At 40.8% G+C, this 21,096-nt stretch overlaps 1 protein-coding gene across 1 annotated transcript in view; it reads left to right on the forward strand.

The window, feature by feature from the left end:
- MCF2 (MCF.2 cell line derived transforming sequence) overlaps nucleotides 1-21,096 on the forward strand; it is a 135,629-nt gene that overhangs the window by 98,032 nt on the left and 16,501 nt on the right. The window contains exons 15-24 of the mRNA XM_027846419.1: nucleotides 1,632-1,823; nucleotides 2,879-3,050; nucleotides 8,466-8,502; nucleotides 9,376-9,391; nucleotides 11,427-11,453; nucleotides 11,865-11,953; nucleotides 16,599-16,665; nucleotides 17,925-18,040; nucleotides 18,141-18,210; nucleotides 20,957-21,049. Coding sequence (XP_027702220.1) covers nucleotides 1,632-1,823; nucleotides 2,879-3,050; nucleotides 8,466-8,502; nucleotides 9,376-9,391; nucleotides 11,427-11,453; nucleotides 11,865-11,953; nucleotides 16,599-16,665; nucleotides 17,925-18,040; nucleotides 18,141-18,210; nucleotides 20,957-21,049 — 879 coding nt within the window. The remainder of the gene's footprint in view (nucleotides 1-1,631; nucleotides 1,824-2,878; nucleotides 3,051-8,465; nucleotides 8,503-9,375; nucleotides 9,392-11,426; nucleotides 11,454-11,864; nucleotides 11,954-16,598; nucleotides 16,666-17,924; nucleotides 18,041-18,140; nucleotides 18,211-20,956; nucleotides 21,050-21,096) is intronic.

Consider the following 21,096-nt stretch of genomic DNA (forward strand, 5'->3'; position numbering starts at 1 on the left):
CCAAATGCTCCCCCACCATCAGGCTTCCCCACCCCGGGGCCTGGATTTCCTCATATAAATCTATTTTCTTAATATGCAATGTCCACCCCTTCCCCAAACTCCAATTCTGCTTCTCTGTACTTTTGTGCATCCCAAGTCTTTCTTCCCGAGAGCATCCCTCCTCCTGACTTTGCTATGTCTACCTGCGACCCCACCATTGACCTTGCTATCCATTTTTGTTATTGGTATTATATTGATTATACTGTCATTCTTCTTGTCTCTGCTCTCTCCTTCCCACCAGCGTATCCTACAGATTGCTACCACATAGATCCAGTCTTGCCAGATCTCGACTCAGAAGTCATTCCTATTGCCCATTGAGTTGAGTTCAGGTTGATCCCCAGGCCATTCAAAACTCTCCTCACTCTTGCCTCACCCAACCTTGCTAGCCTTTTCTCCTATTTCTCCCCTTCCTAATGCTTCTGTCCAGCTAAAATGGACAGCGTTTTGCTCCCTGGACAGGCCTTGGACTCTCCTAATCTGATCTTTGCTCACACCGGTTGCTGTACCTGGAATGTCCTCCCTCTGCTCTTGGATTGTTGACTTCACAGCCCTCTTTAAAGCCTGAGTGAAATACAACACCCTACATTACATCTTCCTCAATCCCCCTCGTGATAAAGACTAGTAACCCCAATACCCCATGTATAATGTCATTTCATATTCTCTAATAATAATGAGAGGCAACATGGTATAACAATGTAAAAGCCCAACAACCTTTCTTTGCTCTCGGGCTGTACAAAAGACAGGAAGTGGGCCCTAGTTTATTGACCCTTGGTATAGAGGATAGATAACCAGCCTGGGAGTCAGGATGATCTGGGTTCAAGTGCTGCCTCTGATGCGTACTGGCTATATAACCCTGGGCAAGTCACTCAACCTCTAGGCCAGTATATAGGACTCTTAAGTGCCAAAGAAGGTGCCAGCCAGCATTGGTAGAGGGAGTCTCCTGTACCAGTGAGATCACAGGTACAATCTCTAACAGTAATAATAACTAGCATTTGTATAGTACCTGAAGGTTTGAGAAATGCTTTCCATTAGTTCTCATTGATTGGCATCGAATATTATATATTATAGCTATTTGTGTTGTGCCTGCCCCCCTCCCCCCACACTAGACTGTAAGCTACATGAAGGGAGGGACCATGCCTTATCTAAACTTTGTGTCTTCCTTCACACCTTGTGCCGCACCTTGTGCACAAGAGACATTTGACCAATAGATTTTGTTATCAAAAACAAAGGCATTTCGAATCCGTGCACTGCCTTGTGGGTTTGGTCCCTATTTTCCCAGTGATCAATTGGCACAGTCCCTCCAGGGGGTGCTGCTGAATTGCTATCCATTATCTATGAGCTGGCTGACCAAAGAACTTTGTCTAGTTCTTGGAAGCCTTCATTCCTGTCTTCTCTTGCTATGCATCATTTACATAAAGATTTGGTTTTTTTTTTTTTTTTTTTTTGGCCAGGTATCTTTTATTTCCATTATTGATTTAAGTAAAATATGCAACACGGATCAGAAATGTAGAACAGATGCCATTGCCGTGTTCATTTTCCTTATTGCCTTAATGGATGGATATATTCAATCTTGCTTCGCTTCTCCCTGCCAGGCTCTCCTGTGCTGTGATGAGGGGGCCTATCTCCTTGCTAATCAGCCGATGGATAAATGCCAGGCAAAAGAAGGTGCTCAGAGAGCTCTTTATGACATCGAGAAGTTCCTTGATGTGACTCTCCCCAATTTAAAGTATGATCCTCGTGTCCTACAGCGGGAATTTGAGGTCATTTTGACTCCCGAACTCAAGGTATGGTATGTGCAGTCAGAGCATAACTCTGGCAGAGCGGGCACTGGCCAGGCTACTCCAAGGCTGCCTTCTGCAATAAGATCATCACTGTGGAGCTGGAAGGGACCTGGAGGTCATTAAGCCTGCTCCCTTCATTTTACAGATGAGGAAACTGAGGCCCAGGGAGATTGAAGTGACTTGCCCAAGGCTACACATAGACTCATAAACTTAGTTAGGGAAAGTGGTCTTAACAGGAGAGAGGGCAATTTGGCCCCTCGGTTCTGAGAGGCGTGTCAGGGACAGGCAGGGTATACTCCAAATTAGAGGCAAAAGTATCTGTGACTGAGCTGCCACTGAGGCCCAAATGTGGGTAGCTGACTCCTTTCCTAGTAGGGCCCGAAGCAGTCTAATTTGAGCTACTGTGGAGAGGAGTCAGGCCAGGGCAAAAAGAAAGCTTTTCTCCCTTTGGTGGCTGAGGATTGAGATTGGCCAGGGCTGTTGTACGTACACTTCAGAGCTCGTATTGCTGCTGATAGCTTGCCTTTCACATTTCTAAAACTGACCTAGAATTAGAAGGGATGTCAGAGACCATCTAGTCCACTTCTCCCTCCCATTTGATGGATTAGGAAACTGAGGTCCAGGTAGTTTGTATAATCGATGCCTTGATCCTACTTGGAAAGGAGTCAACTGCCCACATTCGGGTGGTGCATTGACTCTTCCAGCCTGGGAAGGGAAGACTTTTGTGTTTTCTCTGAAATTAAGGGCTAAGACTTGTCAGAGAAGCCTGTTCTCCCTGCTCCCTGAGTCTGCACCAGCCTTCTCAGGGTCGCTGGTTTCCTTGTGGAGGTGTTAGAGTTGTGGCTTTGTAGCCATGACGAGGCTTTACTGCATTAATCTGCTTTACATTACTTTCCTCAAGGTTTCCGACTTGACATATCTTAAGCCCTGAATTGAAATTCCTCCTTTTGGTGCGTGCTGTTCTGTTCTCTGGGGAGGCGATGGGGTTTTGGAGGCCTTCGTTTCGCTGATGATTTACATCCAGTCCTTGATCCGGCATCTCATTTTGCGCTCCACAGGCTCAGATCCAGGGTGTCCAAGTCAAGCTGGAAAACATTCGCAGCATGTTCCAGAACCGGCAGGCTTGTTTCCGGAAGCTGACAGATAAGCATTCCCGGCCCATCCAACTTGTGACACCCCGGCCCGAGCACGCAGGCAGATCCAAATCGCCGCTGTTCTCACCCAAACACGGTAAAATGGCCTGTCCTTTGTTTATCGCTATCTCTTGCTATCTTCTTAGCACAGATACCTTTTTCCCCTTAAAAAAATGTTTGTGTGATTCATTCATTCATTTTCTAATCCTGAAACATGGAACTCCTCAGGTTTGTTTAAATAGTTATATATTCAATTCAATTCAGTCCATCTCAAACATTTATTAAGCACCCTCTCTGAGCTGGGTCCTCTGCTAGGCATTGGGTTTACAAAGACAGTCCCTGCCAACAATGAGCTGGCCTTCTGCTAGAGGATCATGACATCTAAACAAGTAAGTGAATAGCAAGTGTATATAAGATAATTGGAATATCAAATTTGCAGATGCCACAAAGTGGGGAGGCATAGCTAACACACTGGATGATTGAGTTAAGAGCAAAAACAGCTCAATAAGTTAGCATATTAGGGGGACTCTGATAAGAAGACATTCAATATGAATAAATGTGATCTTAAACATCAGTTCCAAAAATCAGGTTTAAAAGTACAGGATGGAGGAGCTACAGTTAGACAGTAGTTTGCCAGAAAAAGATCTGGGGGCTCTAGTGGACTTCAAACTGTCAAAAAAAAGGAGATGCTTTTTGGGGATGTCTTATGAGAGACCTAGCTTCCAGGAATAAGGTGGTGATAGCTTTTGTATAATATGCCCCTTCGCATAGACATATATAGATAGAGAATCCAGACAGTTTACCGGAACAGAGAGTGTTTGAAAGTGAACAACATGCAGTCACACCACAGAGATTGCAAGGCTGTCATCGGCCAAAGGCAGATCAATAATTGGGATATCTCTAATGGGTATCTAGCGCCTTAGAGTTTACAAAGTATCGTCACACCCAGTCTCATTTGCTCTTTCCAGCAGAGCCCAGTGAATTGGGCAGACTTTCTTTTTTATGTTGTCCAGCTGAAACTGAGGTCCAAGGGAAATGATTGACCCAAGGTCACCTGGAGCCCTGACCAGCAGCTCAGGTCTTATGACTCCTCGTTCAGGGGTCTATTCATTACAAAGACTTTCTGCTACCACATCTCAAGACCTGGGCTTGCCAGATGAGCCTATCACTAAGTTCATTAGCCTATGGCTGTGTCCGCCAGGGATCTTTTAGCTCTCCCAGTCCTCTCTACCCCTTCTGTACCCTTTCTCCATCCCTCCACCATCCTTCCACCTGCCAGAAAGCTCCCAGGGAGTAAAATAAACTAGGATTCTTTACTTATTGTCTGGCAAAAAAACACAAAAAAGCCCTGTTCTGTGGTTTGCACAGGCTGCTGGGAAGCCATTGGCATCGCTGACGCCAGCACAAGAGATGTCTGATAAATGCTGCTGGTAATTGAATTGGTTGGCTTGTCTCAGCAGCTCCATACCCTGGAAAGGATTGGGTTGGGCTTGAGTGACTGAGTCTTTGAACCCCCATTTTCTGTCCTTTGCTTTTGCAGCTGAGATGTAACCATTTCAATTCTGAGGCCCTTGTAAAGCTGATGGAGACCAGCCTCAGGCTCTCTGTCTCTCTCCCTGTCTCTTTCTCTCTCTGTCTCTGTCTGTCTTTGTCTCCTTGTCTCTCTGTCTCACTCTGTCTCTGTCTCTGTGTCTGTCTCTTTCTCTGTCTCTCTCTCTCTTTCTCTGTCTCTGTCTCACTTTCTCTATCTCTCTCTGTCTCTGTCTCTTTCTCTCAAATTTAGCCTTCCTGAAGTTCCTCCATCAGCTTTGGGAAATAACCCTTGGTCATTTGGCCTTCTTTTTTCTTGCTCTCAACCTTATTGATCTTATTTTTATAATAATGTGCTTGACTTAATTAGAATTTTTTAATCCCTACCTAGGATCTCAGAGTATTTTTTTTCATAAGTGAACAAAGCTTTCCTGAATTCTGTTGGCAATGGTGCTGCCCTCCCCCCGCCCCACTCCTGTGTAGCCTTTCTTTGTTAGTCATTCGTTAACTAAGAAAAGTTTCCATAGAAAGTAGCTCGGGCCCCTAATGTGAAACTCTTGCCCTTGTCTAGCAATGGTGGTCTGATTTATACACAGAAGCATATATCCAGTGGAATAGGATGCAAGAGTTAAAGGATATCATTCATATAGTCTTTTGAGTCATTCATCACTTACAAAGTGGAATGTGACAAGGGTCTCTGTTCTCATGGAGGTGACAGTCTGGGGGGGAGTCTCAAGTCACAGAATTTCTGTGCCATCAGATGGCTTTAGCAGCCATCAAGTATAACCCCTGCCCCCAAAAGAATGTCCCCTATTTCTTTCAATTTAGGAAGCATTGGTAAATTGCTTACTGGGTATAAAGCACCACGACAGCCACTTGGGATACAGAGACAGATATGATAACATGTTTTCCTCAAGGAGCTTCTATTTTCCTGGGAGGAACTGGGGGTGGAGAGGAGGACAACTTTTACTACATCTTACAAGAGTTATTTTTCTTTTTTTCTAATGGAGAGGTAGGTGGGAGAGTGGCTGGTCATAGAGATAAGGTTAACAAAAATTAATAGAAGGCCCATGAGGTATCGTTTTTAAAACTGAAGAGAAGTAAGCCCAGAACTATGCCCAGAAAAGGGGGACACCTCTGAAAGCCGTAAGTTGAAATTATTATATATATATTTTTTAAAAAGTAAGCTATACATAATAGAAATAGTAGTTTCATGTACAATCTTTTTTGTTCTATGTTTACAGAAATAATCCATTATTCAAGTGTTTGTTAAGTTCAGAATAAAAATAAATTTAAAAAAGAAACAACATGTACACCAATTAAGAAATGTAAAATGCATCCACAGTAAAGAGTAATTTTTGGAGGGATTGTGACACTAACAACTGAGACAGCACTTGAGCTGAGCCTTGAAGGGAGGTGCCCATGAGGAAGCAGCCTGTGCAAAGACAGGAAGGTTGACCATGTAATGTTGTGACAAGACATACCAATAAACAAGCCAAGTTGGCTGGAACGGACTAGAATGTTCCCAATGATAGGCCATTGTGCGTTCGCCTGAGGACTTTTAATAAGGGGGCATCCGCCATTTCTCCAGACAGCACAGTCTGCTTTTGGACAGCTCTGATTGTCAGGATATTACTTTTCTGACATCAAACTTAGATTTACCTCATTATAACTTCTACCCATTGCTCCTGTTTCTGCCCTTTGGGGCTAAGCAGAACAAATCCAAGGGAATAAAATGGGACACAATTAACTGTGATACAGATCTGAATATAGGAAATACATATGTGAGTAATCTGTGATTTTGTGCAGAGTGCCACCCATCCATAGCTTGGCAGAAAAGTCTTTGAGAGTTACCTCAGGCTCAGAGAGTCTGTAAGTTAACACATAGCTAGCGTTTGTCAGAGGCAGAATTTGAATCATATCCTTTTGCTTCTAAGTTCAGCATGCTATCCACAAAGTTAGACTTTTTCTTAAGAATTAAACAAGGGAATATATCATAAGTGTTAAGAGAGAGCCAGAAATCTAGAGCTCAGCCTTGGCTGGGGTGAAATGGAAGAAGCAGTATATGTATTTGCTTTCATTAAAGGTAACCTCCAGAGTCTCCCACCACAAAGGAGGCTATTGATTAAATACATACTGTACTTTTCTAAATGATTTTCCCCATTATTATTGGTGTTTGCAATCAAAGCATTCCCATGTTTCACACACCAGCCATACTGACTTCCTGTTTTTTTAAATCAAGTTCTGGCAGGCAATATAGCAACATACAACATGATGTTTCTTTCTAATTAAACAATGGACAAGAATAGGCCCTATTATAACAGTAGGAGAAAAAACCCCCTCAGGTTCTGCCTTTTTGGCCAAGGAGGACCTCAGCTCACTGTCGGCTTTGTGCAGAAATCATTGATTGGTAAAGGAACTGGGTAAAACCCTAGAGATAATGGTGATATGACATGGGAGTCATGACTCCCTTTTGGAACTGCCCTTATCCTTCCATAGCCCAGCTCAAAGGCCACCTTTTCCATGAAGCCATTCCTTATTCTGCCTTTTATCATACTTGATTTTCATGGCCCCTGTTCATATAGACTAATTTGTATTATGGTTATTTGCCTCAACATCTTACCTTTTCCATTTAACTGTAATTTCCTTGAGAGTAGGGACTCTGTCTTAATGTGGCTTCATATTGCCTTCAGTGGCTAGCACATTTTGGGGGGAATAGACTTGTGATTTCATTAGTATAGGCAACTTTCAGTGAAGAAACCCCCTTTACCAGTGCAGATTGGTCCCTGTTTCAGAAGTCTTAGAGACTTGCCTGGGGCCACTGAGAGTTGAAGTGACTTGTCCAGGGCCACACAGCCAGTATGTGTCAGAGTGGGACTTGAACTCATTTCTTAATTCTAAGGCAAACAACTCTCTATACACTATGCCAGGTGAAATCTCATTTTAGATATTAAATAGCTATTTATTTCATAAGTTAACTACATGATTATTTTATATGTTGCTTATTCCCTTAATAGTTGACATTCAGAAACTTCACAAAAGCATTCCGGTACTTTTTCTCTCTAGAGTCAAAAAATGGTACAATTGTTTGTGTATGCTGAACTAGTAAGATTAAAAAAAAAAAAACACTGTCAGTAAGCAGCACCGTGGCAAAGAAGTAGGATTTTTAAGGGCATTGAGATTAAAAAAAAATTCTCTCCCAAATACCACTCTTGATTCTGGAAAGAGGGTGAATACCACTTTCAGTATGCCATGTAATCTTCTGGAAGTCATGTGGCTAAGAAAGATGAATTAGGTTTAAAGCTTAGGACAGTTTGCATGGCTCCAAAGGGGATGTTGGCAGTTTGTTTGACTAGCTTCTCCCCTTCGATGATATATTGGCCATTTGTGGCTCACATTGCTTCAGGAAAGAACTATGTTGTTGGCAACTACATGACAGAAAGGTCAGTGTGGCAGGGAAGAATGTTAGCAAAAAACGGTCTCAGGCTTGAAATGGGACAGTACTTTAACTTTGATGGAGCTGGAATGCTGTCCATATGGCTACCCCACTGATATAGACTGCAGCATATTCACACCCTTTCATCCTGTGTAATTCTTCTCCATGACCTCCTAAACCCCTCCTCCATCAAGGTTCTCCCCATCATGCTAGAGGCTTTCCTTTATGTCTTTTAATATTTTGTAGATACTAGTGTCATATTCGGGCTGTCTGCTTGTTACCCTTGTCATAATTGGCCCACTTCCATTTCTACTCATACATGTCCTCAAATGGGTCTTCTTTGGCCCACTATTTGTGCACGAGCCATTTTTAGCCTGTGTTACAGCCTGTTTACACACACTGTATGATTCTCCGTGTTCTGTTAGGCCATTCTAATAATAAAATATTCTTGTGCTTAATATGCTTAACCACAAGAGCCATTCTAGTGGGTACAAGGTGTTATTTTGTATCTCCTTTTCCATTTGGCCAATTCTACTTTTTAAGCAGTTGGGTTTTTTTTTTCAAACTGTCGACTCTTTTCTTCGTAATTCTCTTGCATCACTCTCATTTATTTTCCCAATTTTTCTTGTACCTGTCTCATATATATTTTTTTTTTTGGTTAGGCAATCAGGACTTGCCCAGGGTCACAGCTAGTGAGTATCATGTGTCTGAGACCAGATTTGAACTCAGGTCCTCCTGACTCCAGGGCTGGTGCTCTATCCACTGTGCCACCTAGCTGCCCTCTCTTATATGATTTTTAAGCTCCTTTTTGAGCTCTTTCATGAGTTCTTTCTGGACTTGAGACCACTTCACATTTTTCTTTGGGGTTTTGCCCATAGGTGTTTTGACATTGTTGTCCTCTTCTGAGTTTGTGTCTTGATCTTCCCTGTCACCATAACAAATGAGGACTATTTAAAGAATTCTGGGCAAAGTTAAGCAGTGTCTACACAAAACCACAGAGAGTAAATTGATTCAGCCAATTCAATACAAACAAGCAAACAACCCCAAATCCCAAACCCAATAAACCAGTTGATTTGGGGCTGTTTGACATCGGATGGAATATATTTACACTGAATTTTGGAAGCATTTTACCAGTGGGGGTTGGGCATGAATACAGTTAAGTATGGTTTGGGTCTACCTTGCTTTACACAGTATAAGCGTTCCTAAAAGATTGTATATACCTTAGATTTCTGTCACTGGAACTATTTGGAGTATACTGGTAAAGAATCATATTTAAAGCTAATAATTATCCTCTAATTTGTCTTTTGTGCTTTTGAATCTGTCTGTTGGGCTTTCATAGAGTAAGGCCTGTTTATAATCTCTGAGAAAATTAGTTTTTATTACAAGTATGTATAATTCTTCTTTAAAGAAAGAGAATAAAGGCGATTTGGTGTAGTAGATAGAGTGCTTGGCTTAGAGTTAGGAAATCCTGGGTTCAAATTCTACCTCTGAAACTTATTAGCTTGTGTAGTCCTGAGCAAGATAATCAGTCTGTCAACAAGTGTTTATTAAGTGACAAAAAACAATCCTGGCTCTCAAGGAGTTCACATTCTAAGGGAGGAGATGATATGCAAACAACTATTTACAAACAAGATCTATCTAGGCTAAATTGGAGATATTTTCAGAGAGAAGGCACAAATATTAAGAAGGGCCCAGAAAGGCTTCTTGAAGAAGTGATGGGATTTTAGCTGAGACTTAGAAGAAACCAGGGAAGTGAGAAGTTGGAAGAAAGAGAACATTCCAGGCATGGAAGGATAACCAGTGAAAAGGTGTGGAGTTGGGAGATGGAGTGATTTATGCAAAAAAAACAGCAAGAAAGCCAGTGATCATGGATCATAGAGTACAAGGAGGGGAGGGAAGTATAAGAAGACTGGAGAGGTAGGAAGACATTGGATTGGGAAGGGCTTTAGAAACCAAAAAGAGGATTTTCTATTTGATCCTGGACATAATAGGGAGCTATTGGAGTTTATTGACCAAGTGAGTGACGTGATCAGACCAGACCTTCAGGAAGATTTTTTTTGGCAGGTAAGTAGAGGATGAACTGAAGTGGGGAGAGACTGACTGTGAGACCAATCGCTATTGCAATAGTTGAGACACAAAAGGATGAGGGCCTATACCTGGGTGGCAGCTCTGTCAGAGGAGAAAAGGGGACATATATGAAAGCTGTTGTAAAGGTAGAAACAACAGGACGTGGCAACTTATTGGATGATTGGGAGTAAGGAATCAAGGGTGACACCCTAGATTGTAAGCTTGGTTTCCTTGGAGAATGTTGGTGATTAAGAAAGTAATAGAGAAGTTCAGAAGCTGGGAAAGTTTTTTGAGGAAAGATAATGAGTTCAGTTTTGGACATGTCAAGTTTAAAATTTCCATGGGACTTCTGTTTGAGATGTCCAGAGGCAGTGAAAGAGTGCATGAAGAGTTCTGAAAATCATCTTCATGGAGATGATAAATCCATGGGAGCTGATGAGATCACCAAATGAGATAAGATGGAGGGTTAATACAACTGTCATGCAACTGTCTAGGATGGATATGCTTGGTTATGGATGAGTTGTGATCTGCCTTGTGGAGGGAACTCACATACTGTGAATCCAAAATGCTGATGAAATCACAGATCCTTTACATGTTCATGCAGCTAATGGGACACAATGGAAAGAATGTTATACTTGGGGTTAGGAGACCTTGGTTCAAATCCCACTTCAGATGCTTATTAGTCTTAAGACCCTGGGGACTTCACTTAATGTCTGTGTGGACCTCAGACAATTCCTTAGGACTTATCTCCTACATCAAAAATGAGTTATCATCTGAAATGGGAGAGAGAGTTTCTGCTTTGGAAGAAACCCCAGAGACTTCACTTTTTCATGTAAATAGAAATAGTGAGTTACAGTGTACAGAGAGCACAACCTTTCCAGCATTTTCCGTTTGTTTTTTAAGGACCCAAATGTGTTCCTCTCCTGAGTACTAGCCTTAGCACTTATACCTGGGAATTGGAAACTTCTAGAATCCAGCCTTGGCTGGCCCAGTCGCTGGCTGTTTGGGAGCATTTGGTTTGGTTATTTAAGCTCCCTGCCTTTGCCAAATCATTTTTAAGATGTTCTTAATAATTGTGGAAGCTTTTATGTAGATTGAGATTGTGTGAAAGTGGTCACTGATTGTTCAGCATTTTTAAAGGCCTCTAAGATATTGTACTATTATTATGTGAAATTGACACCCTGCTATAGCTCACCCGGTGGTTCACTTAACCTGTAAGTTCCTGATTCCTCTGCAGGACCAAATCCAAATCTTAAAAATTCCTCTTCACCTCACTGTTTTCAGTGTTATCTTTGAAGCAGGATTAATGGAATACACATATTTCAGTATTCATATTGAAGTCAAATGAATGATTCTCATATTTTCTTTATTTTTATTGAAGGGATGGACTTTAATTCTTCTTTGAAATTCTCCTTTGATCTCTCTCTTCCTGGGAAGAAGTCAAGAAAAACTCAGAACTCACTAAAAGTAAGAATCATTGCTAATGAATTTTATAGCAAGGGTTTGAATCTCATCTCTGACATTTACTGGCTGATTGACCATGGGCAAGTCATTTAACTATCTCTGAACTTTAAGCGACTTTCTCTCATTATAGAAGGGTCATGATCAGCATCAAGGGGGAAGGGAGGTCATGTGCTGGATGTTCTGAAATTGACTGTGGAGTCCCAGGTTATTGGTTTGCCACTCTTGAACATGGCTCCATGAAGTTGCAGACTGTTGATATTTATGACTTATGTTTAGGTGGGAAGGTCATTAAAAATGGATGTTACTGTCTCAGGCTAAGACCTAATATGAAACGGGTGGTGTGACTGTGGTTCTTCAGTTTCTAAGCTGATTTTGCTTTAAAGCTGATTTGTATTGCTTTCAAATGTCTTCCAGATTGAAGTGATGCATGATTATGAAGAGAAGAGAAATTCCTTACAGCATGCTATTTCGGAGAATGAAGACAGCTTGAATGTGCTCAAAAGGTACTGTCGCCTCTGCCCTGCCCCCTTCCCCCAACCCTTCCTTTTCATTCATACCCATTTTAACAGATAGAAGTGATGTGGAGGTTGGGAGACAATATGATGTAATAGAAAGATCACTGGATTGGTAGTCAACCTGGGTTCAAATTCTAGCTTGGCTATGTACTTCTCTGCTAAATTCTCTGCTAAACTGGGGGGAGGGTATAGGAGAAAAAAAGAGAGAGGGAGAGAGAGAGAGAGAGAGAGAGAGAGAGAGAGAGAGAGAGAGAGAGAGAGAGAGAGAGAGAGAGAGCGTGAGCACAAACATAGTAGACCAGGACACTGAAGAACTGGATTTTCATTCCAATATTCTCATTTGTGGGATTCTATGAGTTTGGCAAGTCATTTCCCCCTCTTAAGCCCCTCTTTCTTCCTCTGTAAAATGGGAAAATGACACATTCCCTACCATGTCAAATGTGTTTGAAAGCACTTTGGAAGCCATCAAGTGCACAGAAAATAGAAGGTGATATTTTGCACATCCTGCAATAATTGTTGTTTTGATAATGGTGTAGCAGCATCCTAGGATAAGGAAGTAAAGACATTTTGCTAATTATAATAAAAGCTCCTATTTCTATGGTGCTTTAAAGTTTAAAGAGCACTTTACAAACACTGTTTCCTTTGATCTTCCCAACCCTGCCAGCTTGATGATGTTGCTCTCTCCATTCTACAGATAAGAAAACAAGCTTCAGAGAGGTAAAGTGACTTGGCCAGAGTCACACAGGTAGTAAGTTTCTGAGGCAAGATTTAAAAATATTCAAGAGGGTATTAGCCCAAAGGTATTTGAAAGTCCCCAATGGGTCAAAGTGAGAAGTTCCATTAAAGTGCTATTCATGCTAGGTAGAAGAAGAATTTCATTTCATATTACCTTGAAAATGAATTTTAACTAAGGATGTGCTTCACAAGCTCTACTACTACTGTCTTCTGGCAGGTTTCTAAAGTAGGCAGAGGATCTGTCCACTATATGTCACAGAAAATTTTCAAGTGACAGAGAAACAGGGGGCAGTGAGAGGACTGTGTTTAAAACACTCATTGAAATAATGAGAGAGTAAAGGGCAATACATTTTTTTTTGTAGTCCTGAGGAGCATTGTCACCACTGGAGGAAATTCCCTCCCCGATACAGCTTAGTTACTTACGGCTAACACATTCTCTTAGACGGTTGCCTTGGAAACGGAGAGGCTAGGTAATTGCCCGTGGTCACACAAGCAGTATGTGTCAGAGACAGATTTTGAACTTAGAGCTTCCTGATTCTAAGACCGTGTTCTAGAGTCAGCTCATGCTGGCTTATGAGAGCTGCCTGTTGAAACTGTCAATGTGAGCATTTACACCTCAGAAATTGGCAAATGCTACAAATCGGGGTTTGATTTATTATTCTGTTGATTGTTTAGACCAGAGGTGTCAAACATAAAGCCCACAGCTCACAGCTGCAATGCTCCTGAGTGTAGCCAGAACCAGATTGAAATGTAATTGGGAAATATTTAACAAAATAAATAAAAATACAATAAAACATAAACATCATTGCCTTTTAAAACTAAGTCAATATGAGATCTGCAGGGATACTTATGAATGGTTTAGTGGCCCCTGTTTCTCTTGGAGTTTGACACCACTAGTCTAGATTTCAGAAAGTGATGGTGAAAGCATTAATAATTGGATTAAACTTATAAGTGTGTCATGCACACATTTTTTTTTCCAAAGAGACAGTTGTTAAACATTTATCATCGCAGAGCTGGCCAACCCTCTAGCCACTGCATTGTATTGCCTCTCTGGGAGATATAAATATAGGAAAAACAATTCTGCTGTCCAGAAAATCTCAGTATTACTGTGATGTTTTTCCAGTGAATTTTTTAACTACTGAAATTTTAAAAAAGTTTTATTGATGCCTTAAAAAAAAACCCTCCAGACATTTCCTCATTTATGCCTTCCTCTTCCCCTCCCAGGGCAGTTTCCCTTGTGACAAAGAAAAAAAATCAAAACCAACTATCCAACATATCAGCCTTATCTGACAATGTAGGCAGTATTCCATACTCTTAGCCCCCTCCCTCTTCAACAGAAGGAGGGATGTATATTTCCATTGTTATAGTCATTGTATATATTTTTTCCTGACTCTGCACACTCCATTCTACATCAGTTGATACAAGTCTTCCCAAGTTTTCCTTAGTTCCTCATTTTCATTGTTTTTTTTTTTTTTCTGTGGCACAGTATTATTTCATTAGGGGCAGCTAGGTGGTTCAGTAGATAGAGCACTAGGCCTGGAGTCAGGAAGATGTGAGTTCAAATGTGGCCTCAGATACTTACTAGGTGTGTGACCCTGGGCACATCACTTTACCCTATTTGTTTCACTTTTCTCATCTGTAAAATGGGCCAGAGAAGGAAATGGAAAACCACTCTAGTATCTTTGCCAAGAAAACCATTGGCGTCATGGAGAGTCAGACATGACTGAAATGACTGATCAACAGTTATTTTTGTTGAATTCATATACTGAAATTTGTTTAGCTACCAACCCATCAAAGGAAACCCATGTTGTTTCTAGTTCTTCAGTATTACAAAGACTATGACTATGGATATTTTGGTATATATGGTACTCTTATTTCTATCTTTGACTTCTTTGAGAAGTTTTTGCATAAATTAGCAAAGCCCAAAAAAATTTGATAAGTTATAGAAAGAATGGGCAAACTAATGCACTGTTGGTGGAACTGTGAGTTGGTCTATCTATTCTCGAAAGTAATTTGAAATTATGCAAAGAAAGTGACTAAAATATCCATACCCTTTGACTTAAAGATCCCATGTCTATCACGTACCCTAAAGATGTCAACGACAAAAAAGGCTCTATAAACACTGTAATAGCAAAGAACTGAAAACAAAGTAGATGCCCATTGAGTAGGCAGTGGTTAAACCAACTGGTACATGAATGTAATGGAATATTACTGTGCTATAAGAAACGATGAATACAGAAAAGTATAGAAAGATTTATATGAACTGATACAGAGGAAAGTTAGCAGAACTAAGAAAACAATGGACACAATGACTGCAATGATGTAAATGGAAAGAATAATGATAACAAAAGAATCACAGCTGAATGTTCAGAAATGATAATGACTGAGCTTGTCCCCAAAGAAGAGATAGGAGAAAGTATCTTCCCCTTTGCCTGTGGCTTGTTTATAGAGGTAAGGGACCGTGGATATGGCACATTGCATATAAGATCATACTTTTTAATTTGTTGGTTAGTTTTGTTGAACTTTTTTTGCTCTTATTTTTTATTGTTTAGTATAAGTGATTGACTTAGGAGGGTGTGTATGGAGGGAAGCATTGAGAAATGAAGGTGATGTAAAAGCAAAATATATCAGTACAACCAGAATAATAAGGAGGGGGAACTTTGTATTAATTATCTCTGACAAGGGTCTTGAATCCAAGATATGTAGGGAGTTAACACAAATACGTTAAGAACTATTCCTTCGTAGATAGATGATCAAAGGATACAAATAAGCAGTTCTAAATAGAATTGCAGGCCATTAACAACCATATGAAAGATTTCTCCAAGGTACTAAAAATTTAAGAAATGTTCATTTAAATAATTTTATGGTTTTACCTCATACCCAGCGAATTGGCAAAGATGACAAAAAGATGGTCACTGTTGGAGTGACTGTAGGAGGACAGACACTGTTGATGGCACCATAAATTAATTGGTCCAGTCATTCTGGAAAACAATTTGGGATTATGTGAAAAGAATTACCAAATTATTATACTCAATTATTTTTTTCCAAGATTCTACTTCAGAGAATAAGGATCAGATTTTATCATAAACTTTAATAAGTCATTATTATATGGATCAAAAAAGAAGATAGGGCCAACCATTTTAATGAGTAAGGTGTTCCATATGCTCCATTGGTATTTTCAAGATGTCAGGAAAACTGGAGGAAGGCTCCTTGCTCATTGGGTAGAGTGCCCTCACCCATAGTAAACTTATGGGAGGGCATGGAGGATGGGTTTCAACTTGCATCATTGGAGGGAGTATGTATGTCTATCTTGTGATTATGTGTGTAAATCCATTAGAGTGTTGGGACACCTAGAGTTTGGAGGAGCCTTTAAGAGCATCTAACCCAACCTCTTCATTTTGCAGAGGAAGAAACAGGCTCAGAGAGGGGAGGTGACTTACCCAAGGTCACACAGTAAGGACTCAAATCCAGTTTCTTGTGCTTCAAATACACTCTTTACTAATAATTTTTAAAAAGTAGGTTGTTGTTTTTGAACCTCCGGAATACATTTTAAAAATTCATTTGACCTGGTTAGAGAGTTGGGAGAATGAGCAAGCATAATGCTTAGCTTAGAAGTCTTTTAGCAAGATTTCAGTTACTGACGTTAGGACCTAAAAGCACTTAATTTCTAGCTTTGACTATAGATCTTAGCAGGTGTTTTGTCTGAACTGGTTCTTTTCTTTAGGTGGCTTAGATTGTCTGATTCTCATTTGACAATACAATCCTGACTGATGTACAAGGGCAGCTGTGCTTTCGTGGATGTCCCTACCTCACAGGGTTTATTTAGGCTTTGATGAACCTTAAAGTACCAAAGAAATAGAGATTCTAGAAATTAAAGGGGTTTTCCCTTTTTTTCCAGCCATGTGATAAATGAACTAATTGAGACCGAGAGGGTATACGTGGATGAACTGTCCACTGTCTTGGTGGTGAGTGCCATTGTATTTCAGTCACTTCCCTACCCCTCCTCCCCTTTGTCTGAAATAATATCTTGCATTTATAAAGAGTGTCTCAAAAGTCTTGCTGTAGTTTTAAGTTATTGAATCTTAAAACTGCGCAAGTGTATCTGAATACCCTGTGTAGTGCTTTTATATACATTGTCTCATTTAATCTTCAAAACAGCTGATTGAGGTAAGTATTCCTGGTATTATTATCTTATCTTTGACTTTGTAAACAAATCCTAAGGAGGTGCCTAATACTCAGAAAAGTTAGGTGACTTGCCCAGGGTCACATAGCTACCAAGTGCTTGGAACAGGATTTAAATTCAGGTCTTCCTGGTTCCAAACCCTGTACTCTATCAAGGCTGCCTTGATTTTCATATTGTCATATTCATGCTAGACTAAGTTGTCATGATGTGTGTGTCAACGGGGTGTTTCTTTCACTTTAAATTCTAATCCAAACCAATCCAGCAAGAATTTGATATTATATGCCAGACGCTAGAATACATTTTTCAAATAGAAAAAGAGCTCTTGCCTGAAAAAGCTAACAATTATATGACATTAAATTTTTTTTTAGTGCTTTAAGGTTTATTATCATATCACATGTGCTCATTTGGGTCTAATCACAACCCTGAGAATTAGGTAGGGAAGAAATATCATTGCCCCCATTTTCATGGATGAGAAAACTCAAAGCCCACAGAGTTGAAAGGATTTGCCCAAGTCATGACTAACTGGATAGGACTCGAGCCCAAGTCATCTGAACCCCAAGTCCAGTGCTGTTTCCATCATATATCACAATCCCCAAGCAGCACTCCAACTGCAACAAGCCACTCTGTGTCTGAAAAAATAGCTTCTCTCTGACATAATGAACTCAGGCTAAAGTAAGAGCCTGGCTTTACCCATTCAACCAGCATATGTTACGATAATGATGGCAAAAGGCAACATTATAGACCAAGACATGGATGTTAATGGAAAGTTGCTCAAGGTACTTAATGGAATTCATAGGCTCACGTCAGGGAGCATGGTATGGTGGAAAGAACACTGAACTGAAGTTAGGAAAGATTCAAATCCTGCTTCTGATGCTTAGCAACTGTATGACCCTGAGAAAGTCACAGCTTCTCAGAATCTCAGCTTCCTCATCTCTTAAAATAAGGATAATAATACCAATAATATTAGTAATGAGTGAGAAAATTATTAGGCAGCATAAGATCTGAGCTTAATAAACTGATATCTGTTTTTGGGTTGGCCAGGGCTACCGAGCAGAGATGGACAACCCTGGGATGCTGGCGCTTATCCCACCTGCCCTGAAAAACAGGAAGGACATTCTCTTTGGGAACATGCCTGAAATCTATGAATTCCATAACAAGTATGTTAATGATGGATCAGACATTCTTACTTCATAGAATTGTTTTCCCTCATATATCCAATGGAAGAGTTGTCTTATCTTCTCTCTAAACTTTTCACAGGATTTTTCTGCACAGCCTGGAAAGCTGCCTTGAAGCACCACAACGTGTGGGATTTTGTTTCCTGGAAAGGGTTTGTTAAATCATTGTTCATTTCCCAATATAGTTTCCCCTCTCTCAGAGAATCATCCCTTAGAACGGGAGTTCTTGACCTGGAGTTCTTAGGCCCACCTGGTTTCCAGGCTTCAAGATTTCTACCTTGCTGTACTGAGGGGAGCCTAGTTGACCCAGGCAATCTGTAGCTCCATTTACATATGCGCCATTGTGGGTATGTTGCCCTTTGTTAAAGCAGAGACCATGAACACAGGTGGCACTTTCTCCTTAAATGTACATTCTTGGAAACCTAACACTGAAAACAGTCTTTAATGGCTATTTACCATGGAAAGCCATGAAAACCAGTAATTTACCACTGAAAGCCATAGAAAATGGTTTTTTTTAATCACTAAACCTCTCTGGGGAGATCAGCAACTCCCTGTACCCAAATCATGTTGGTGTACTTTTCTCATGCCTGTAACCTCTTGTCCACCCCCACCCAGCCTGGAGTGCTGTCCCCTCCTCCCTATTTTCCATCACATATCTAGATTCTGCCCTGTCCTCATAGCTGAGCACAGGATCCCCCCTCTTCTGCGATGTCCTCCCAGAACCCCTTAACCTTCAGTGGCTTCTCCATCCTAATTCCTTTTGTAATTCTCTGAGACTTGCTATCCTTAATTAACCAGTCAATTAGTAAGCATTTATTAAGTGCTTACTATGTGCCACATAGCTAAGTGCTAAGCCACTTGGGATATGCAGAAAAAAGGGAAAGTAGCTTCTACCCTCGAAGACCTTATGTTTTAATGAAGGAGATCGCACATATGTACACAGGCATGTATCAGATATATGTGATGGAGAAAGATAAGGAAACTTTAGAGGGGGACAGAAGTAGCAGCTGCAAGCTATTGGGGGGAACCAGGAAAGACCCCCTATAGAAAGTGGAGCTTAAACTGAGTCTTAAAGGAGGCAGAAGGCAGGGAGGAGGGCATTCCAGGCATGGGGGACAGTCTCTGCAAAGGCATGGAGATAGAGATGGAGCATTGTGTGTGAGGAACAGAGAGTTGACCAGCCTTCTGGACTATAGAGTTTATGAAGTGGAGTAATGTGGAAAAATCCTCAAAAGAGAGGGAAGAGTCAAGTTGTGAAGTGCTTTCAATGCCAGAGGAGATTATATTTGAGCTTAGAGGGAATAGGGAACCACTAAAGTTTATCGATTAGGGCAGTAACTTGGTCGGGCCCATAAATCTTCTGGGCAGCTCAGTGGTGCAGTGGATAGAGCACCAGCCCTTGAGTCAGGAAGACTCCTTTTCGGGAGTTCAAATCCAGCCTCAGATGCTTGCTTGCTGTGTGACCCTGGGCAAGTCACTTCACCCTGTTTGTCTCAGTTTCCTCATCTGTAAAATGAGCTGGGGAAGGAAATGGTAAACCACTCCAGTATTTTTGCTAAGAAGATCTCAAAATTGGGTCACAAAGAGTCAGACATGATCGCAAACGACCATAGATTTTCTGTCTTATTTTCTTATATATAATTTTATGCATATTTCCCATTCCTCTAACTTTACTATTGGCTCCTTGAGGGTGGGGACTATGTCCTCTACCTCTTTGTCTGCCCACTACCTAGTGGTGCATTACATATAGAGGGGAATTGACCTCAGGTGTTTGTGGCATCAAGATCATCCCTCTCTGTACCATGATATGCTTCTTCTCCATCCCCTTTTTATTTATTTTTTTTATTTTTTTATTCATCTTGATTTATCAATCATCACTTCAATATGCTTTTGAGTTTAAAATTTTTCTCTCCCTTCCTCCCCACATTCATCCTCTTTTTACAGGTGAGGAAATTGAAACTCAGAGAGATGAAGTGACATGGCCAGGGTCACACATAGTTAGTATGTGGTAGAACTTTGATAGGCACCCTCCCTGCTCTCAGAATCAATAAATAAATCAGCCAGTATTAATTAAGTGCTAGGTACTGGGGAGATGAATACAAGAAACAAAGCATTTGCTACTTGCAAAGAGTTTTAGTTCTAATGGGGGAGATAGCAAGGACAGATCTAGAGTGTCCCAAAAGTCTTGGTGCCGTTTTAAGCTTTAATAGCTAGACTTTTTAATAGCTTGATATGGGATAACATGTATGAGTATATAAAGAATAAATAGAAAGAGGATAAATAGAAATATGCAGAAAACAGTTGAACACAAAGTAGTTTGAGAGAGATATGCCTGGGAGACTGATCACTGTATTGAACATGTGTAGAAGATTTTATTTTTTACTCTAACTTTCAAGACTGTTAAATGATTGGTCTGAAATTCATGAATTGTAGTATTTGCTCATTTCTGGTGTCTAACAGAGTATGTGGTGTATGGTAGGTACTTACTAAGTGTTTTCTGAGTTCATAAGATTGTAGCATCTTAGATTCAGAACTGGAAGGGACCTCAGAGGCCATCTAATTCAACCCCTTCATTTTATAGAGGAGGAAACTGAGGTCCAAGAAAGGGAAGGGACTTGCCCAAGGTCACAGTGGGCTCCTAGTTCTAGAGCTGGAAAAGACCTCAGAAGCCATCTAGTCTAACCCCCTCATTTTACAGAGGAGGAAACTGAGGCCCAGGGAGGGAAAAGGACTTGTCTAAGGTCACACAGGTAGTAACAGTGTCAATTCATCATGATGCAGCAGAGATTGGCCTGTTCTTCATAGGCATTAATGTCTCTCCATGCATGCTTCTAATCTAGCCTTGTGATCCAGACATTTGGAAAAGGACAACAATATTGCATTTTTTTTTTCTCCCAGAGGAGCGACTTTCAGATCTATGAGAAGTACTGTCAGAACAAACCCAGATCTGAGCTACTTTGGAGGCAATGCTCAGAAAGCGCCTTTTTCCTGGTGAGTGTTATTTTACTGGGGAAGGGAGGGCAAAGTGATGAGTTATG

This window comes from Vombatus ursinus, unplaced genomic scaffold, assembly GCF_900497805.2.
Source record: "Vombatus ursinus unplaced genomic scaffold, bare-nosed wombat genome assembly UNPS02015152.1, whole genome shotgun sequence".
Classification (NCBI taxonomy): Eukaryota; Metazoa; Chordata; class Mammalia; order Diprotodontia; family Vombatidae; genus Vombatus; species Vombatus ursinus.